General features: G+C 45.0%; 2 protein-coding genes across 2 annotated transcripts in view; both read left to right on the top strand.

Moving 5' to 3' along the window:
• LOC110527330 overlaps window positions 1–21590 on the top strand; it is a 59034-nt gene that overhangs the window by 23370 nt on the left and 14074 nt on the right. The window lies entirely within an intron of this gene.
• On the top strand, window positions 13647–15614 carry LOC118965251 (protein SPT2 homolog). Its single transcript, XM_036982627.1, has 2 exons — window positions 13647–13802; window positions 14041–15614. The coding sequence occupies exon 2, from the start codon at window positions 14488–14490 to the stop codon at window positions 15514–15516; it is 1029 nt and encodes a 342-aa protein (XP_036838522.1). The 5' UTR covers window positions 13647–13802; window positions 14041–14487; the 3' UTR covers window positions 15517–15614.

Raw genomic sequence — 21590 nt, 5'->3', positions numbered from 1 at the left:
AGGCTCCTCTGTCCTCCACTCGTTACCTGTATTAATGGCACCTGTTTGAACTTGTTATCAGTATAAAAGACACCTGTCCACAACCTCAAACAGTCACACTCCAAACTCCACTATGGCCAAGACCAAAGAGCTGTCAAAGGACACCAGAAACAAAATTGTAGACCTGCACCAGGCTGGGAAGACTGAATCTGCAATAGGTAAGGAGCTTGGTTTGAAGAAATCAACTGTGGGAGCAATTTTTAGGAAATGGAAGACATACAAGACCACTGATAATCTCCATCGATCTGGGGCTCCACGCAAGATCTCACCCCGTGGGGTCAAAATGATCACAGGAACGGTGAGCAAAAATCCCAGAACCACACGGGGGGACCTAGTGAATGACCTGCAGAGAGCTGGGACCAAAGTAACAAAGCCTACCATCAGCAAGGGCATTGAAGATGAAACGTGGCTGGGTCTTTCAGCATGACAATGATCCCAAACACACCGCCCGGGCAACGAAGGAGTGGCTTCGTAAGAAGCCTTTCAAGGTCCTGGAGTGGCCTAGCCAGTCTCCAGATCTCAACCCCATAGAAAATCTTTGGAGGGAGTCGAAAGTCCGTGTTGCCCAGCAACAGACCCAAAACATCACTGCTCTAGAGGAGATCTGTAAGGAGGAATGGGCCAAAATACCAGCAACAGTGTGTGAAAACCTTGTGAAGACTTACAGAAAACGTTTGACCTCTGTCATTGCCAACAAAGGGTATATAACAAAGTATTGAGATAAACTTTTGTTATTGACCAAATACTTATTTTCCACCATAATTTGCAAATAAATTCATTAAAAATCCTACAATGAGATTTTCTGGATTTTTTTTCTCATTTTGTCTGTCATAGTTGAAGTGTACCTATGATAAAAATTACAGGCCTCTCTCATCTTTTTAAGTGGGAGAACTTGCACAATTGGTGGCTGACTAAATACTTTTTTGCCCACTGTACAATCAGAAACCCAGATTTGAGTCATTATTGTTGAATTTGTTTGATTATTGAATGATTATTGAATTTGTTTGTATTATTCTGTTTTTGTTCCCGAAGGGGAAGGCACCTAGGGAGTGTTTAGGCAAGAGGCCTGCGGCCATACACAACCCATAGTATTTACTGTCTATGCACACTAGGAAAGACCTGGACGGACCACCCCCTGTATTTTGGTTAGCGCACCAGATGGTGCTAAGTTAGTTAAGTGGTGGGTAGGCATGTAAGGTATGAGAGGGGGCTTTGACTTTCTTTGCATTGGTTCTGTTCAGCCCCTTTTCCCTATCAGGAGACTGAAAATATTTTGGCATGGGTCCTCAGATCCCCAAAAGGTTTTTCAGTTGCACCATCGAGAGCATCCTGACTGGTTGCTTTACTGCTTGGCATGGCAACTGCTCGGCCTCCGACCGTAAGGTGCTACAGAGGGTGGTACATACGGCCCAGTACATCACTGGGGCCAAGCTTCCTACCATCCAGGACCTCTATACCAGGCGGTGTCTGAGGAAGGCCCTAAAAATTGTCAAAGACACCAGGCACGCTAGTCATAGACTGTTCTCTCTGCTACTGCACAGAAAGTGGTACCGGAGAGCCAAGTCTAGGTTCAAGAGGCTTCTAAACAGCTTCTAGCCCCAAGCCATAAGACTCCTGAACACCTAGTCAAATTGCTACCCAGACTATTTCCAGTGCCCCCCACCTACTCTTTACCACACTGCTACTCTCTGTTGTCATCTATGCATAGTCACTTTAATAACTCCACCTACATGTACATATTACCTCAACTAACTGGTGACCCTGCCCATTGACTCTGTATCGGTACCCCCCCCCCCCCTCCCCCCCTATATAGTCTCGCTATTGTTATTTTACTGCTGCTCTTTAATCTCTTATTCATATTTTTTTGAAACTGCGCTGTTGGTTAGGGGCTCGTAAGGAAGCATTGCACTGTACCTACCGGTTGTATTCGGCGCATGTGACTAATAAAATGTGATATAATTGATTATGAGCAGTTTTTTTTAATGTATTACCAGGATGAAGAAAATACCATAAGCGTTTATAATTGTATTGGTTAGAGGTAAGTCAAGTCCGATTCCTTTACCAAAAGTGGATATATGCCAATATTTTTCTGAGAATATTTCCCAGACCTTTTTAGACAGTCATACAATGCAAAATGTTATCTTCACAGAATCCATATATAACATTATAAATCATAGCTACTCACATCAATCAATCCATGTGTGTTTTCAACGACTAAGCTGCTACAAGGTTCAGCTTTGAAACTATACTTCCCCAGAACCCAAAGACTTTAGGTTTCCTGGACGCTGCCCGGTGGGTCATGGAAATACTGTGCCACACGAATCCTCAGCGGCTCTCTAGCCTCCCAGAAACGATAGACTTGCCGCTAATTCCCATACATACACAATATCATCCTGCGATATTACTAGCTGTCCCAGACTATGATGGGCCGTGGAGGACAGAACCCCAAGATAACCTTATAAATCAAAACTTATTATCCAAATTTCAATCAGTTTATCATGCACATTTCAGATGAACACTTATGTCCACACTCACACAGCTCTCATGTCACATTTACACAGTACTATCCCCAAACACACTTAATATTTTTAAAACCTGCAGGAATATTGTCTTTCAATAAGAAAATATATATATTTTATTACACATGCATCTACTTCTCACTAGGTACACCATATAACACTCCTTCTCACTTCATATAACACCTATTCTCCATATTCCTAGGGTTCATAATAAGAGACCTTCTATTTTCCAAACATACTCCACGTCCCTCTCAGATTTTTTGCCCACTTCCTTCATAGGTAAAATAAGAGACTAAATTGTCTTCTCACTCTACTCCACAACCTAGAAGTTTAAGGGTAACATTTCTTTCAAGAAAAAGTGGATCATTAGCTGCCTGACATTTTTTACTTGCCCACTCAACATTTTCGCCTAAACTGTCCACAATGTTCCATTAGTACTATCCGAGTATTAATCCTGTGCACTTTCAAGTTTTAATTGACGCTCCCAGCCGCTATTCGATGCATTAACAGTATTAAAACATAATCTTGTAATTTTCTACCATAGGGCTTAGTGTCTGAGGGTTTTTGTTTTTTAATCTTTTCAATGAAGACCTAGACAACCAGGTGAGGGGAGGTCTTTACTAATTAGTGACGACCTTAAATCATCAATCAAAAATTAGGCTGCATTCCAAACACACCCTCAGCCCTCAAATTAAGTGGACACTTCTGATGACGAATTGACACTTGCAGGGCGGGCGGCGGGCGGGCGGACGGGCAGGCAGGCAGGCAGGCAGGCAGGCAGGCAGGAAGGAATGAATGTTAAATGGATCACCCTTGCCCGGAAATACGTCACTAGTTTGTCCCACGGTTTCGTTTTTAGTCATCTGCTTTATCTGGTCTACAGTCTATTATGATAGTATTTCCTATCTTGGCTAGAAGACAACACATCTGCAGACATTGAATTCTAGCCATCCAACGATATTGGGTAAATCAAAACGTATTATGTATAAGCGTGATGTCAGGAAAGTTGTGAAAGCTAACCAAACAAAACCTTAATTATTTTTGAGACGTGTTTGTGCCGTCATGTGCATTATTCTTTACTTATGTATGTTGACTTTTCCATATTGATGTTGGTTTTAAGTTTAGGTTGACTTTTCTTAGCAGACTTACAATCATCGCAAATTGTATTATGGGCCATTTCAGCCCCGGGAGTGAACAGAATTATACACTCGCACAGTATCACAAACGAGGTTTGAGGGGCTTATGTTGCCAACTTCCTTGCTTTGCTAATTGTTTGGACCGACGGCAAAGATGGCTGCGGGGATTCCCCCAAGGGTGTAAGGCAAGTGTAAGTGGAGGAGGGTGTGTCTTTTACGTGTTTGGAACGCAGCCTGAAAATTGGCAGACACTCGGCCCTCCGCGGAATGACTTCGACACATGACCTAGACGGTTATTAGAAAGAGTTTATCCATCTGTTCGCTTTTGCAGCTGAACCTAGCAGATCCAACAGTCCTAAAGATGAGTCAAAGCCTGATGATGAGAAGACACAGTGGCATTCACCTGGAATTCTGTCACTTATCATCCTTTTCATTGTCATCCAGAAGTGAACACAACAAATACTAATATGGTTTGTGTATGAGAATGCTAAACTCAACTTCTCTTCTCAACTAAAGGCAGTGATGGAGTCCAGCCAGAACAAGGCAAGTCATTCAGTTCATTTAAGACTGTATAAACAGAAGTAATTTCTTTAAAGATGCACTATACAGAAATCACTCCTCCATTTCCTGGTTGATACAATTCTAATAGTTTACCTAATTTCAGTTTATGTCAAAAAACAAGCAGTCATTGTGTAGAGCAGTGGTTCCCAAACTTTTTACAGTCCCGTACCCCTTCAAACATTCAGTCTCCAGCTGAGTACCACCTCCAGCACCAGAGTCAGCGCACTCTCAAATGTTGTTTTTTGCCATTATTGTAAGCATGCCCCACACACACACACTATACGATACATGTATTAAACATAAGAGTGAGTTTGTCACAACCCGGCTTGTGTGAAGTGACAAAGAGCTCTTATAGGACCCGGGCACAAGACTAATATAATAATAATCAATCATTTTGCTCTTTATTTAAGTCTTACATATAAAACCTTATTTGTTCATCAAATTGTGAATAACTCACCACAGGTTAGTGAGAAGGCTGTGCTCGAAAGGATGCACATAACTCTGCAATGTTGGGTTTTATTGGAGAGAGTCTCAGTCTTAAAACCTCTCTTGGGTAGGGGGCAGTATTTAGAATTTTGGGTGAATGAGGTGCCCAATGTAAACTTTCTGTTACTCAGGCCCAGAAGTAGGGATATGCATGTACATGGTAGAATTGGATAGAAAACACTCTAAAGTTTTGAAAACTGTTAAAATAATGTCTGAGTATAACAGAACTGATATGGCAGGTGAAAACCTGAGGAAAATCCATCCAGGAAGTGGGATATTTTTGATGTGGGTACTTTTCTATGTCTATACAGTATGTATTTGGATAAGACCCAAATTGCAGTTCCTATGGCTTCCACTAGATTCCAACAGTCTATAGACATTGTTTCAGGCTTGTATTCTGAAAAACGAGGAAGAATGAGAACATTCTTTCAGTGGACTCTAAATGAACCAGAGCTCTTTTGAACGCGTGACCGATTGTGTGCCGTTTTGCTGTTATATTGAAGACGCTTTTGTCCGGTTGAAATATTATCAATTATTTAGACAATTGACAACCTGAGAATTAATTATAAACATCGTTTGACATGTTTCGATGAACGTTACAGGTACTCTTAGGATGTTTTCGACTGCATGTCGTGACCGCCTTTGAGCCAGTGGATTACTGAACAAAACGCACCAACAAAACTGAGTTTTTGGGACATAAAGAGGGACTTTATCAAACAAAACAAACATTTATTGTATAACATGGACTCTTGTGACTGCAAACATATGAAGATCATCAAAGGTAAGTGATAAATTTAATAATTTCTGACTTTTGTAATTCCTTTACTTGGTTGTAAAATGTTTGAATGCTTTTAATCGCATGGTATGCAGATAATCGCATGGTATGCTTTCGCTGTAAAGCCTTTTTGAAATCTGACACAGCGGCTGGATTAACAAGAAGTTCATCTTTAAGCCGATGTATAACACTTGTATCTTTTATGAATGTTTTATGTATTTGGCTCTCACAGACCTGTAACTTCTTCTTTAAGAGGCTCCTCTGTCCTCCACTCGTTACCTGTATTAATGGCACCTGTTTGAACTTGTTATCAGTATAAAAGACACCTGTCCACAACCTCAAACAGTCACACTCCAAACTCCACTATGGCCAAGACCAAAGAGCTGTCAAAGGACACCAGAAACAAAATTGTAGACCTGCACCAGGCTGGGAAGACTGAATCTGCAATAGGTAAGGAGCTTGGTTTGAAGAAATCAACTGTGGGAGCAATTTTTAGGAAATGGAAGACATACAAGACCACTGATAATCTCCATCGATCTGGGGCTCCACGCAAGATCTCACCCCGTGGGGTCAAAATGATCACAGGAACGGTGAGCAAAAATCCCAGAACCACACGGGGGGACCTAGTGAATGACCTGCAGAGAGCTGGGACCAAAGTAACAAAGCCTACCATCAGCAAGGGCATTGAAGATGAAACGTGGCTGGGTCTTTCAGCATGACAATGATCCCAAACACACCGCCCGGGCAACGAAGGAGTGGCTTCGTAAGAAGCCTTTCAAGGTCCTGGAGTGGCCTAGCCAGTCTCCAGATCTCAACCCCATAGAAAATCTTTGGAGGGAGTCGAAAGTCCGTGTTGCCCAGCAACAGACCCAAAACATCACTGCTCTAGAGGAGATCTGTAAGGAGGAATGGGCCAAAATACCAGCAACAGTGTGTGAAAACCTTGTGAAGACTTACAGAAAACGTTTGACCTCTGTCATTGCCAACAAAGGGTATATAACAAAGTATTGAGATAAACTTTTGTTATTGACCAAATACTTATTTTCCACCATAATTTGCAAATAAATTCATTAAAAATCCTACAATGAGATTTTCTGGATTTTTTTTCTCATTTTGTCTGTCATAGTTGAAGTGTACCTATGATAAAAATTACAGGCCTCTCTCATCTTTTTAAGTGGGAGAACTTGCACAATTGGTGGCTGACTAAATACTTTTTTGCCCACTGTACAATCAGAAACCCAGATTTGAGTCATTATTGTTGAATTTGTTTGATTATTGAATGATTATTGAATTTGTTTGTATTATTCTGTTTTTGTTCCCGAAGGGGAAGGCACCTAGGGAGTGTTTAGGCAAGAGGCCTGCGGCCATACACAACCCATAGTATTTACTGTCTATGCACACTAGGAAAGACCTGGACGGACCACCCCCTGTATTTTGGTTAGCGCACCAGATGGTGCTAAGTTAGTTAAGTGGTGGGTAGGCATGTAAGGTATGAGAGGGGGCTTTGACTTTCTTTGCATTGGTTCTGTTCAGCCCCTTTTCCCTATCAGGAGACTGAAAATATTTTGGCATGGGTCCTCAGATCCCCAAAAGGTTTTTCAGTTGCACCATCGAGAGCATCCTGACTGGTTGCTTTACTGCTTGGCATGGCAACTGCTCGGCCTCCGACCGTAAGGTGCTACAGAGGGTGGTACATACGGCCCAGTACATCACTGGGGCCAAGCTTCCTACCATCCAGGACCTCTATACCAGGCGGTGTCTGAGGAAGGCCCTAAAAATTGTCAAAGACACCAGGCACGCTAGTCATAGACTGTTCTCTCTGCTACTGCACAGAAAGTGGTACCGGAGAGCCAAGTCTAGGTTCAAGAGGCTTCTAAACAGCTTCTAGCCCCAAGCCATAAGACTCCTGAACACCTAGTCAAATTGCTACCCAGACTATTTCCAGTGCCCCCCACCTACTCTTTACCACACTGCTACTCTCTGTTGTCATCTATGCATAGTCACTTTAATAACTCCACCTACATGTACATATTACCTCAACTAACTGGTGACCCTGCCCATTGACTCTGTATCGGTACCCCCCCCCCCCCTCCCCCCCTATATAGTCTCGCTATTGTTATTTTACTGCTGCTCTTTAATCTCTTATTCATATTTTTTTGAAACTGCGCTGTTGGTTAGGGGCTCGTAAGGAAGCATTGCACTGTACCTACCGGTTGTATTCGGCGCATGTGACTAATAAAATGTGATATAATTGATTATGAGCAGTTTTTTTTAATGTATTACCAGGATGAAGAAAATACCATAAGCGTTTATAATTGTATTGGTTAGAGGTAAGTCAAGTCCGATTCCTTTACCAAAAGTGGATATATGCCAATATTTTTCTGAGAATATTTCCCAGACCTTTTTAGACAGTCATACAATGCAAAATGTTATCTTCACAGAATCCATATATAACATTATAAATCATAGCTACTCACATCAATCAATCCATGTGTGTTTTCAACGACTAAGCTGCTACAAGGTTCAGCTTTGAAACTATACTTCCCCAGAACCCAAAGACTTTAGGTTTCCTGGACGCTGCCAGGTGGGTCATGGAAATACTGTGCCACACGAATCCTCAGCGGCTCTCTAGCCTCCCAGAAACGATAGACTTGCCGCTAATTCCCATACATACACAATATCATCCTGCGATATTACTAGCTGTCCCAGACTATGATGGGCCGTGGAGGACAGAACCCCAAGATAACCTTATAAATCAAAACTTATTATCCAAATTTCAATCAGTTTATCATGCACATTTCAGATGAACACTTATGTCCACACTCACACAGCTCTCATGTCACATTTACACAGTACTATCCCCAAACACACTTAATATTTGAAGTGTGAAAACCTGAGGAAAATCCATCCAGGAAGTGGGATATTTTTGATGTGGGTACTTTTCTATGTCTATACAGTATGTATTTGGATAAGACCCAAATTGCAGTTCCTATGGCTTCCACTAGATTCCAACAGTCTATAGACATTGTTTCAGGCTTGTATTCTGAAAAACGAGGAAGAATGAGAACATTCTTTCAGTGGACTCTAAATGAACCAGAGCTCTTTTGAACGCGTGACCGATTGTGTGCCGTTTTGCTGTTATATTGAAGACGCTTTTGTCCGGTTGAAATATTATCAATTATTTAGACAATTGACAACCTGAGAATTAATTATAAACATCGTTTGACATGTTTCGATGAACGTTACAGGTACTCTTAGGATGTTTTCGACTGCATGTCGTGACCGCCTTTGAGCCAGTGGATTACTGAACAAAACGCACCAACAAAACTGAGTTTTTGGGACATAAAGAGGGACTTTATCAAACAAAACAAACATTTATTGTATAACATGGACTCTTGTGACTGCAAACATATGAAGATCATCAAAGGTAAGTGATAAATTTAATAATTTCTGACTTTTGTAATTCCTTTACTTGGTTGTAAAATGTTTGAATGCTTTTAATCGCATGGTATGCAGATAATCGCATGGTATGCTTTCGCTGTAAAGCCTTTTTGAAATCTGACACAGCGGCTGGATTAACAAGAAGTTCATCTTTAAGCCGATGTATAACACTTGTATCTTTTATGAATGTTTTATGTATTTGGCGCTCTGCAAATTTCACCGGATTTTGGCCAGAAGAAGTTAAATAATTTTCCACACAGTCTGTGCCTGTGTGTAGTTTTCATGCTAGTGAGGGCCGAGAATCCAATCTCACATAGGTATGTGGTTGCAAAGGGCATCAGTGTCTTAACAGCGCAGTTTTCCAAGGCAGGATACTCTAAGCGCAGCACAATCCAGAAATCTGGCAGTGGCTTCTGATTTAAATTCAATTTTCACAAAACCGCTTTTTGATGATGAGGCTCTCTTGTTCAGATATCGGTAAGTGGACTGGAGGCAGGGCATGAAAGGGATAATGAATTCAGTTTGTGTCATCCGTTTTCGGGAAAGCACCTGCGTGATTGCGCACCAATTTTGTCCCGCACATTGAATATAGTTGCGGAGAGTCCCTGTAATCCAAGATTCAAATCATTCAGGCGAGAAAAAACATCACCCAAGGTAGGCCAGTCGTGTGAGAAACTCGTTGTCATGCAAGCAGTGAGACAAGTGAAAATTATAGTCAGTAAAGAACTTTAAGTTCTTCTCTCAATTTTAAAAAACGTGTCAATACTTTGCCCCTTGATAACCAGCGCACTTCTGTATGTTGTAAAAGCATTACATGGTCGTTGCCCATATCATTGCATTGTGCAGAAAATACACGAGAGTTCAGAGGCCTTGCTTTAAGCAGGATTATAGTATACAGTGCCTTGCAAAAGTATTCGGCCCCCTTGAACTTTGCGACCTTTTGCCACATTTCAGGCTTCAAACATAAAGATATAAAACTGTATTTTTTTGTGAAGAATCAACAACAAGTGGGACACAATCATGAAGTGGAACGACATTTATTGGATATTTCAAACTTTTTTACAAATCAAAAACTGAAAAATTGGGCGTGCAAAATTATTCCCGAAGCGGATCCTGTGTTTTGCCCACCACCCAGGACAATGGATCGGATCCCAGCCGGCGAACCATAACAACGACGCCGTAAAAAGTCTTCTGGACAGGCTCCGGAGACAGGCACATCGCGCACTGCTCCCGAGCATAATACTCGCCAATGTCCAGTCTCTTGACAACAAGGTATGCTCCCGCATCCCAGGTTCTCTAGGTATATATGTAGGTATGATGTGATATGTTGAATGAGATCCAGAGCAGGACAAAGAACTGCATGCTGATTGGCTGAAAGCCATGGTATATCAGTCTGTATACCACGGGTATGATAAAACATTTATTTTTACTGCTGTAATTATGTTGGTAACCAGTTTATAACAGAAATAAGTCACCTCGGGGGTTTGTGGTATATTGCCAATATACCGTGGCTAAGGGCTGTATCCAGGCTCTTCGCGTTGCGTCGTGCAAAGAACATCTCTTAGTCATGGTATACTAGCCACATACCACACCTCCTTGAGCCTTATGTTGTTCTGCCCCTGAGCAAGGCAGTTAACCCACTGTTCTCCGGGCGACGAAGATGTGGATGTCAATTAAGGCGGCCCTCCGCACCTCTCTGATTCAGAGGGGTTGGGTTAAATGCGGAAGAGACATTTCAGTTGAATGCATTCAGTTGTACAACTGACTAGGCATCCCCCTTTCCCCTTATTGTTAAGTATAACCAGATTACCCACACCAGCAAGGCTGTGATAACCAGAGAGAGTGATCAAATCAAATCAAATGTATTTATATAGCCCTTCGTACATCAGCTGATATCTCAAAGTGCTGTACAGAAACCCAGCCTAAAACCCCAAACAGCAAGCAATGCAGGTGTAGAAGCACGGTGGCTAGGAAAAACTCCCTAGAAAGGCCAAAACCTAAGAAGAAACCTAGAGAGGAACCAGGCTATGTGGGGTGGCCAGTCCTCTTCTGGCTGTGCCGGGTGGAGATTATAACAGAACATGGCCAAGATGTTCAAATGTTCATAAATGACCAGCATGGTCAAATAATAATAAGGCAGAACAGTTGAAACTGGAGCAGCAGCACGGCTAGGTGGACTGGGGACAGCAAGGAGTCATCATGTCAGGTAGTCCTGGGGCATGGTCCTAGGGCTCAGGTCCTCTGAGAGAGAGAAAGAAAGAGAGAAGGAGAGAATTAGAGAACGCACACTTAGATACACACAGGACACCGAATAGGACAGGAGAAGTACTCCAGATATAACAAACTGACCCTAGCCCCCGACACATAAACTACTGCAGCATAAATACTGGAGGCTGAGACAGGAGGGGTCAGGAGACACTGTGGCCCCATCCGAGGACACCCCCGGACAGGGCCAAACAGGAAGGATATAACCCCACCCACTGCCAAAGCACAGCCCCCACACCACTAGAGGGATATCTTCAACCACCAACTTACCATCCTGAGACAAGGCTGAGTATAGCCCACAAAGACCTCCGCCACGGCACAACCCAAGGGGGGGGAGCCAACCCAGACAGGATGACCACATCAGTGAATCAACCCACTCAGGTGACGCACCCCCTCCAGGGAAGGCATGAGAGAGCCCCAGTAAGCCAGTGACCCAGCCCCTATAATAGGGTTAGAGGCAGAGAATCCCAGTGGAAAGAGGGGAACTGGCCAGGCAGAGACAGCAAGGGTGGTTCGTTGCTCCAGAGCCTTTCCTTTCACCTTCCCACTCCTGGGCCAGACTACACTCAATCATATGACCCACTGAAGAGATGAGTCTTCAGTAGAGACTTAAAGGTTGAGACCGAGTTTGCGTCTCTGACATGGGTAGGCAGACCGTTCCATAAAAATGGAGCTCTATAGGAGAAAGCCCTGCCTCCAGCTGTTTGCTTAGAAATTCTAGGGACAATTAGGAGGCCTGCGTCTTGTGACCGTAGCGTACGTGTAGGTATGTACGGCAGGACCAAATCAGAGAGATAGGTAGGAGCAAGCCCATGTAATGCTTTGTAGGTTAGCAGTAAAACCTTGAAATCAGCCCTTGCTTTGACAGGAAGCCAGTGTAGAGAGGCTAGCACTGGAGTAATAGGATCACATTGTTTGGTTCTAGTCAGGATTCTAGCAGCCGTATTTAGCACTAACTGAAGTTTATTTAGTGCTTTATCCGGGTAGCCGGAAAGTAGAGCATTGCAGTAGTCTAACCTAGAAGTGACAAAAGCATGGATTAATTTTTCTGCATCATTTTTGGACAGAAAGTTTCTGATTTTTGCAATGTTACGTAGTTGGAAAAAAGCTGTCCTTGAAATGGTCTTGATATGTTCTTCAAAAGAGAGATCAGGGTCCAGAGTAACGCCGAGGTCCTTCACAGTTTTATTTGAGACGACTGTACAACCATTAAGATTAATTGTCAGATTCAACAGAAGATCTCTTTGTTTCTTGAGACCTGTTTTGTCTGAGTTTAAAAGTAGAAAGTTTGCAGCCATCCACTTCCTTATGTCTGAAACACATGCTTCTAGCAAGGGCAATTTTGGGGCTTCACCATGTTTCATTGAAATGTACAGCTGTGTGTCATCCGCATAGCAGTGAAAGTTAACATTATGTTTTCGAATAACATTTTTCTGTGTACCAGGGAGCTAGTTTCTTATGAGAAATGTTTTTAGTTTTTAGGGGTGCAACTGCATCTAGGGTATTGCGCAAGGTTAAATTGAGTTCCTCAGTTAGGTGGTTAACTGATTTTTGTCCTCTGGCGTCCTTGGGTAGACGGAGGGAATCTGGAAGGATATCAAGGAATCTTTGTGTTGTCTGTGAATTTATAGCACGACTTTTGATGATCCTTGGTTGGGGTCTGAGCAGATTATTTGTTGCAATTGCAAACGTAATAAAATGGTGGTCCGATAGTCCAGGATTATGAGGAAAAACATTAAGATCCACAACATTTATTCCATGGGAATAATGGGAGTGATGGAGAGAAGCAGCCATTACTAGATGAGGCAGGATCTACTGATAACACAGGTGATGTTGTGAGTAACAGCCCGCTCAAATGAAATGACCAGAATCAGGGCTGGAATTCCAATGCCTTCCAGCCTAGATCTCAGGTGAGGACACTGACTAAGGTATCTGGAAACGGAGAGGGAGAAAGAGAGAGGGAAGTGAAGGAAGAGAGTAAGGGAGAGGAGGAGACCATGTCACGGGCTCATCTGACCCCCTCCAAAGCCCAGAGATGGATACCAGAAATGGATAGAGCTTGAACCACAATCAGGATACACAGGGGGGGACAGAGGATTATGGGAATGGATCTGACCAGGAGTCACATGAGGCAATGGTCCGAGGTTTTGATGCAGAGACAGGGGGAGATGGAGAGGGGGAGGAAGAGGGTAGAAGAGATGGAGAGGAAGAGAAGACACAGGATGAGGGGAAGGAATAGGAGGAATCCAGCAGAGCCCCATTCAACAGCCAGACTGAGAGAAATGACTGTCTGGCCACAGGTAAACAAGAGAGACAGGCGAGATTTAGAAGGTTTGGGTTTTGTGAAGTGAATACCATTCTGATACTCAGTCACGGTTAAATCATGTCCAAGTATTTTAATGTTGTTGGTAAAGGAATAGGAATTCCTTTGTTTAGTTTCCACTGACCATGTGACCTGACCTGTGTGTTTCTGTTTGTATGTGTGTGTGTCAGGTAATCCTGAGATCTACATTGGTATTGGTGCATGTGTCTTGCTGTTGGTTGCTGTTGTGGTCTGGCTCATCAAGAAGCGTTCCAAAGGTAAGCCCATGTCTTTAAAATAAGTACAGTAATACCTTATAACAGGGTTCTTTATTATGAGGCTCCTTAAAGTTGTATTGACATGGTGCTGATTCCTTGTGTTTGGTTTAGACTCATAATCAACTGAAGAAAATCTGTTACAAGTTTCATTTCCCTTTCTCTCTAAGCCCTCTAGTAGCTCCATACCTGCATATCCACTGACTTCTCTTCTTTCCTCTCTCTTGGTTTTGTAACTAAGGCCAAGCTAATTCTGTGGCTCAATCAAGATCTATAAGCTCCCTTGGTGACACCACAGCTGATACTTTCCAATCCAGTCATGACATCCCTGTTCCTCTAGATTTGCAGAGAACAGGGAATGCCAGCCATCTTGAAGACTATTGAGAGAAGGCGGTGGCAATCAGCTAGGCAGAAATTGGGGAAGAGGAGAAAAAACAATTACTGGAGGAAGAACTTACTTGGAACACAAGTGTAAAGGACAGGGTCAATCAGAACAACCAGAACAATGAGGCTGTGAAAACTGGAGAGGGAGAGGGAGAGAAGAAACCATTACTAGACAAGGCAGGATCCACTGATACAGATCTTATTGTGAGTAATAGCCCGTTCAAACTGAACAACCAGAATCAGGTTAGCGGTTGGGAGTCCGAAAAGAGACAGAGGGAAAAAAAGTGTAGAATCCAAACAGAACATGAATGTTACCATGGGGAGTATTACCGAAGAATCCGGCCAAATTGCTCCTCCGAAGCCACCTCGGAGCAGCCTTAACTATAATTCACCGTACCCACAGATTCTGGAGACACAGCACAGCAGTTGGAGAGGACGTGTCCAAAGCATGGGTGGTTATGGCACAGAGGGAGCGGGAGATGGAGAGGGAGATGGACAGTTTATGCCCCAGAAAGTCCTAATCTTAGACACAGGGGAGGAGAGCAGAGGAAAGGATGCGGGGCCAAGAGAGGAGGGAGAACACGTTGAGAAAGAGAAGGTAATAGAAGATGATTTAGTGACAGAGGATGGAGAGGGACAAGAAGAGACAGGTAGGAGAGGTGATGGAGGAGAAAGAAATGGACAGGAGAGACTGAAAAGAATGAAGAAGAGCAGGGAAGAAGGGAGAGGAAGAAGAGGGAGAATAAAGGAGAAGAGACACAGAAGGGAGAGGAAGGCAAGAGCCCAACTTCTCCCAAACAACCACTCCATCGCAATGACCCCCCACCACCTCTCGCCCCAAAACCATCCAATATGGCATGGCAACCAGATGGATGTAGAACAAGGAAGCATAGTGAAAACAATGGAAACCCAGAGCAGTGGGCAGGTAGACAGAGAGGGAGGAACACCTGGCCTATCAGGTCTGAGGAGACCCACTAGCAGAGTGTCAGACAGTACAGACACTCCTGATAGAAACAGTCTAGGATTGTCAGCTGTTTCTATAGCCACAACAAGTTCAGGTGCACCCTCCGGACCAGGAGAAACAAGTTCAGGTGCACCCTCCGGACCAGTAGACACCAGTTCAGGTGCACCCTCCGGACCAGGAGACACCAGTTCAGGTGCACCCTCCGGACCAGGAGACACCAGTTCAGGTGCACCCTCCGGACCAGGAGACACCAGTTCAGGTGCACCCTCCGGACCAGGAGACACCAGTTCAGGTGCACCCTCCGGACCAGCAGACACCAGTTCAGATACAATGTGTAATAGAGAGCAGCTCAGATACTGTCTACTATAGTAGAAAATGTACCAACAGAGACCAGTACAGCTACAGCCTCTGTACCAGGAGAAACCAGTTGAAAAGCACTTGTTGAAATAGTTTGTTAAACAAAAATATTAGGCTATGCACGGGGATGTTTTGTTTCTCTTATATTTAGACAAATTATTTCAAGTGTATTTAAAACCAAATACCTTTAGACTTTTACTTTAGTCATTTTCTATTAAAGTATCTTTACTTTTACTCAAGTATGACAATTAGGTACTTTTCCACCACTGTATTATAGCACATACAGGTACAGTATACAGTACATTTTTAATACCAACATACATTTTGTATTTTTAGGTGCATTTTATGAAAAATATATTTAATTAAGAGCTTACCTGATCATTTACATGGTGTGAGGGCTGATACTTTGCTCTATAAAAATAAGACATATTTCAAATGTTAATATAAAAAGAAGTTGTGAGACAAAGTTGCTTTTGCCCGACTTTCAATAATGCCTGAGGAGTAGGCCCGTATAAAAATGAAGAAATGACCCTATCACTTTGACTTCATGGATCTCACTTGTGGGATATGGATGACCAAGGACGATCAAGTCCAACAGTAATAGTATTAGTCACCATCTTCTGTTGCATTTGTGGCAGATAATCAATGAATGGTAAGTGAATATATTTCATGCAGGTATTTATAATTATAGTTTAGACCAGCCTTTCTTAAAGTATGGGTCGTCGCGGACCTGTTAATGAAGGGTCGCGACGTGTCAGATAAATTTAAAAATAATTTCATGAATTACTGGAATTGATTTGGCCAAGTGCATCTGCGCTCTCTGTTCAGTGGCTCTCTGTTCAGTGGCTCTCTGTTCAGTGGCTCTCTGTTCAGTGGCTCTCTGTTCAGTGTCTCTCTGTTCAGTGGCTCTCTGTTCAGTGGCTCTCTGTTCAGTGGCTCTCTGTTCAGTGGCTCTCTGTTCAGTGCGCTCACAGTTCAGTGCGCTCTCTGTTCAGTGCGCTCTCTGTTCAGTGCGCTCTCTGTTCAGTGGCTCTCTGTTCAGTGCGCTCTCTGTTCAGTGCCCTCTCTTTTCAGTGTGCTCTCTGTTCAGTGAGCTCTCTGTTCAGTGCGCTCTCTGTTCAGTGCCCTCTCTGTTCAGTGCGCTCTCTGTTCAGTGCGCTCACAGTTCAGTGCGCTCACAGTTCAGTGCGCTCTCTGTTCAGTGGCTCTCTGTTCAGTGTGCTCTCTGTTCAGTGCGCTCTCTGTTCAGTGCGCTCTCTGTTCAGTGCGCTCTCTGTTCAGTGGCTCTCTGTTCAGTGCGCTCTCTGTTCAGTGGCTCTCTGTTCAGTGCGCTCTCTGTTCAGTGCGCTCTCTGTTCAGTGCGCTCTCTGTTCAGTGCGCTCTCTGTTCAGTGGCTCTCTGTTCAGTGCGCTCTCTGTTCAGTGCGCTCTCTGTTCAGTGGCTCTCTGTTCAGTGCGCTCTCAGTTCAATGGCTCTCAGTTCAGTGCGCTCTCTGTTCAGTGCGCTCTCTGTTCAGTGCGCTCTCTGTTCAGTGCGCTCTCTGCAGTTCAGCAGTCTCTGCTCAGTTCAGCAGCTGTGGGAGTGTGAGAGTGTGAGAGGGAGATGCCCATGTGCTTCGAGATTTACCGGAAGATCACTCCACGACACATGATGCAGCACTCTCGTTCAAGCCACTGACTTGTTATTCCCACTCACCGCTGTCATGAAATGGACTCATATTAGCCACAAGTTGTGACTGAGCTCAATTGTCATGAAACGCATATACAGCGATGAGTTTTTCACTCTTTCATACAAACTTATAACAAGGAGCGCTCACAATGTCTTTTGTGCGTGGAAGTGCTTAGTAATGAGTCTCTCATAACAAACCAATTTAAAAAACGACATGTCCTGTGACCAAACATCCACAGCATGATGGTAAACCCAGGACAGAATGCTTCAGGAAACAGTGATTCAACACTGTTTTTGTGTTGATATTTAATTTGTTTTAGGCATAGGGGCAATGAAATGTACAAATATTTATGTATAGTTGAATATTTTCCTAAGCTTGGGTTCCAGGAAAACACAGAATTTCTCATTTGGGTTCCAAGATAAAAAAAAGTTTAAGAACCCTCGGTCTAGACGCACTCATGTCAAACAGACGAGATTTCAGTCTGTGTAAACTGACAACAGGTGTTTTGACACAGTCATCCAGCGGGCGACAGTTGACCCTTTTTTCACTAATGTTTGTTAGGGTGTAGACTATTGAGCCGAGTTAAGGGTGTGTATTATAAGAACGTGAACTATATTGACTGTACCATTGTGTATTTTAAATATGAACGGTAGGCCAACTTCACAGCTGCATGTATACTGGGCTGTTATTACTGGGTAGGACAAGATGTTAACACTCCACTAAAGACTGTGGCATGTTAAGAGTGATGATGCAACCATAGAAATAGAATTTAAGTAGACTTACCGGAATTATGATTATATTTCTAAGGGTGTAACTCTGCTCTTTTCCCATAGCATCTGCAGCTTCACCAACACGTTATGTCATCACAAACAGGCATGTCATCATCAAGCCTGGGAAACAGCCACTCTGAAGTAGATCCAGAGAAGGCAGTGGGAACCAGCCACTCTGAAGAGGACCCAGAGAAGGCAGTGGGACCAGCCACTCTGAAGAGGACCCAGAGAAGGCAGTAGGAACCAGCCACTCTGAAGAGGACCCAGAGAAGGCAGTGGGAACCAGCCAGTCTGAAGAGGACCCAGAGAATGCAGTGGGACCAGCCACTCTGAAGAGGACCCAGAGAAGGCAGTGGGACCAGCCACTCTGAAGAGGACCCAGAGAAGGCAGTAGGAACCAGCCACTCTGAAGAGGACCCAGATAAGGCAGTAGGAACCAGCCACTCTGAAGAGGACCCAGAGAAGGCAGTGGGAACCAGACAGTTTGAAGAGGACCCAGAGAATGCAGTGGGACCAGCCACTCTGAAGAGGACCCAGAGAAGGCAGTGGGACCAGCCACTCTGAAGAGGACTCAGAGAAGGCAGTGGGACCAGCCACTCTGAAGAGTACCCAGAGAAGGCAGTGGGAACCAGCCAGTCTAAAAAGGACCCAGAGAAGGCAGTGGGAACCAGCCAGTCTGAAGAGGACCCAGAGAATGCAGTGGGACCAGCCACTCTGAAGAGGACCCAGAGAAGGCAGTGGGACCAGCCACTCTGAAGAGGACCCAGAGAAGGCAGTAGGAACCAGCCACTCTGAAGAGGACCCAGATAAGGCAGTAGGAACCAGCCACTCTGAAGAGGACCCAGATAAGGCAGTAGGAACCAGCCACTCTGAAGAGGACCCAGAGAAGGCAGTGGGAACCAGACAGTTTGAAGAGGACCCAGAGAATGCAGTGGGACCAGCCACTCTGAAGAGGACCCAGAGAAGGCAGTGGGACCAGCCACTCTGAAGAGGACTCAGAGAAGGCAGTGGGACCAGCCACTCTGAAGAGGACCCAGAGAAGGCAGTAGGGACCAGCCACTCTGAAGAGGACCCAGAGAAGGCAGTAGGGACCAGCCACTCTGAAGAGGACCCAGAGAAGGCAGTGGGACCAGCCACTCTGAAGAGGACTCAGAGAAGGCAGTGGGACCAGCCACTCTGAAGAGGACCCAGAGAAGGCAGTAGGGACCAGCCACTCTGAAGAGGACCCAGAGAAGGCAGTAGGGACCAGCCACTCTGAAGAGGACCCAGAGAAGGCAGTGGGACCAGCCACTCTGAAGAGGACCCAGAGAAGGCAGTGGGACCAGCCACTCTGAAGAGGACCCAGAGAAGGCAGTGGGAACCAGCCAGTCTAAAAAGGACCCAGAGAATGCAGTGGGACCAGCCACTCTGAAGAGGACCCAGAGAAGGCAGTGGGACCAGCCACTCTGAAGAGGACCCAGAGAAGGCAGTAGGGACCAGCCACTCTGAAGAGGACCCAGAGAAGGCAGTAGGGACCAGCCACTCTGAAGAGGACCCAGAGAAGGCAGTGGGACCAGCCACTCTGAAGAGGACCCAGAGAAGGCAGTGGGACCAGCCACTCTGAAGAGGACCCAGAGAAGGCAGTGGGACCAGCCACTCTGAAGAGGACCCAGAGAAGGCAGTGGGAACCAGCCAGTCTGAAGAGGACCCAGAGAAGGCAGTGGGACCAGCCAGTCTGAAGAGGACCCAGAGAAGGAAGTGGGACCAGCCACTCTGAAGAGGACCCAGAGAATGCAGTGGGAACCAGCCAGTCTGAAGAGGACCCAGAGAATGCAGTGGGAACCAGCCAGTCTGAAGAGGACCCAGAGAAGGCAGTGGGACCAGCCATTCTGAAGAGGACCCAGAGAAGGCAGTGGGACCAGCCACTCTGAAGAGGACCCAGAGAAGGCAGTGGGACCAGCCACTCTGAAGAGGACCCAGAGAAGGCAGTGGGAACCAGCCACTCTGAAGACGACCCAGAGAAGGCAGTGGGAACCAGCCACTCTGAAGAGGACCCAGAGAAGGCAGTGGGACCAGCCACTCTGAAGAGGACCCAGAGAAGGCAGTGGGACCAGCCACTCTGAAGAGGACCCAGAGAAGGCAGTGGGAACCAGCCAGTCTGAAGAGGACCCAGAGAAGGCAGTGGGAACCAGCCATGCAGAGAGTGGGGAGAAGGAGAGGCTGCCATTACTGGAATGAGAACAAGTGGTTAAAGAAGAGGACATAGATCAAGCAGACAGGGGAAGGTGTGCGAACCAGAGATAGTTAGGGAGATAAAAACCCATTACTGGACTATGACAAGGATGGATCTACTGATAACATAGGTGGGACTGTGAGTAATAGCCAGTTGAAACTAAACAACCAGAATCAGGGCCGGGATTCCAACCAATATCAGATGAGGACGCCAACTAAGGAATCTGGAGAGGGGGAGGGAGAGAGAGAGAGAGAGAGAGGGGGGGGGGGGGGGAGTGTAGAAAGAGAGTGAGGGAGAGGTAGAGGATGGGCTCATCTCACCCCTTCCAAAGCACCCTCAGATGTCTTGTGCCAGCGATGGATACAGCCTGAACCACAATCTAACACTCCCAACAGGTTCAGGATAAACAGTGGGGGAACCAAGCTGACCAGGAGTTACATAAGAGGAGTGACAAAGGAAATGACTCAGAGACAGAGGGAGAGAGAGTTGAAGAGGAAAGGAGAGATGTCGATGGTGAGAGGGAGGGAGAGACAGAGGGAAGATAAGATGCAGAGAGGGAGGGAGAGACAGAGGGAAGATAAGATGCATAGAGGGAGGAAGAGGGAAAGGAAGAGGAGCAAGAAGAGGAGACAGAACGAAGGGGAGAAAGAAGAGGGATATAGAAAAAAACAAGGTGACGACCAACAACAGGAGGACATCCTATCTGAGGTGGAGCCAGGGTCAGAGGACCAAGAGGAGGAATCCAGCAGACCCATACACACAACAGCCAGACTGACTGTCAGAGGTCTTCACCAACCCCTCAGAGAATGGACTAAGATGGAGCGTGCAGAGAGAGAGGAGGTGATAGAACTTAAGTTCTCTAAAACAAACACCTCCATACCGAATTCCCATACATAAAGACCCAACAACCCACCACTTCTCACCCCCAAAACCATCAACTATAAGTTACTCATTGCTATCAAATGGGTGTAGAACAAGGAAGTGTGTTGAAAACAATGGAAACCCAGAGGAGCAGTAGTCAGGTAGACAGAGAGGGAGGAACACCTGGCCTATCAGGTCTGAGGAGACCCACTAGCTCAGTGTCAGACAGTACAGACACTCCAGATAGAAGCAGTCCAGGATTGTCAGCTGGTCTCAGAGCCACAGCATGTAGGTACATTATCTACTCCAGTAAACTATAGTTCAGGTGCACCCTCCAGACCAGTAGACACCAGCTCAGATACAGCATGTACACCAATAGAGAGTAGCTCAGATACTCTGTCTACTACATAGAGAAGTATAGGTAAATCCTCTGTACCAACAGAGACCAGTACAACTACAGAGTATGTACCAGAAGAAACCAGTTGAAAAGCACTTGTTGAATTTATAGTTTGTTTGATAAATATTTAGATTCTGTACAGGGAAGGTTTGTTTCACTTCAGTAAACTCATCTCTC

The sequence above is a fragment of the Oncorhynchus mykiss genome, chromosome 7, assembly GCF_013265735.2.
Source record: "Oncorhynchus mykiss isolate Arlee chromosome 7, USDA_OmykA_1.1, whole genome shotgun sequence".
NCBI classification, from domain to species: domain Eukaryota; kingdom Metazoa; phylum Chordata; class Actinopteri; order Salmoniformes; family Salmonidae; genus Oncorhynchus; species Oncorhynchus mykiss.
This window is presented reverse-complemented; position numbering and strand designations above follow the sequence as displayed.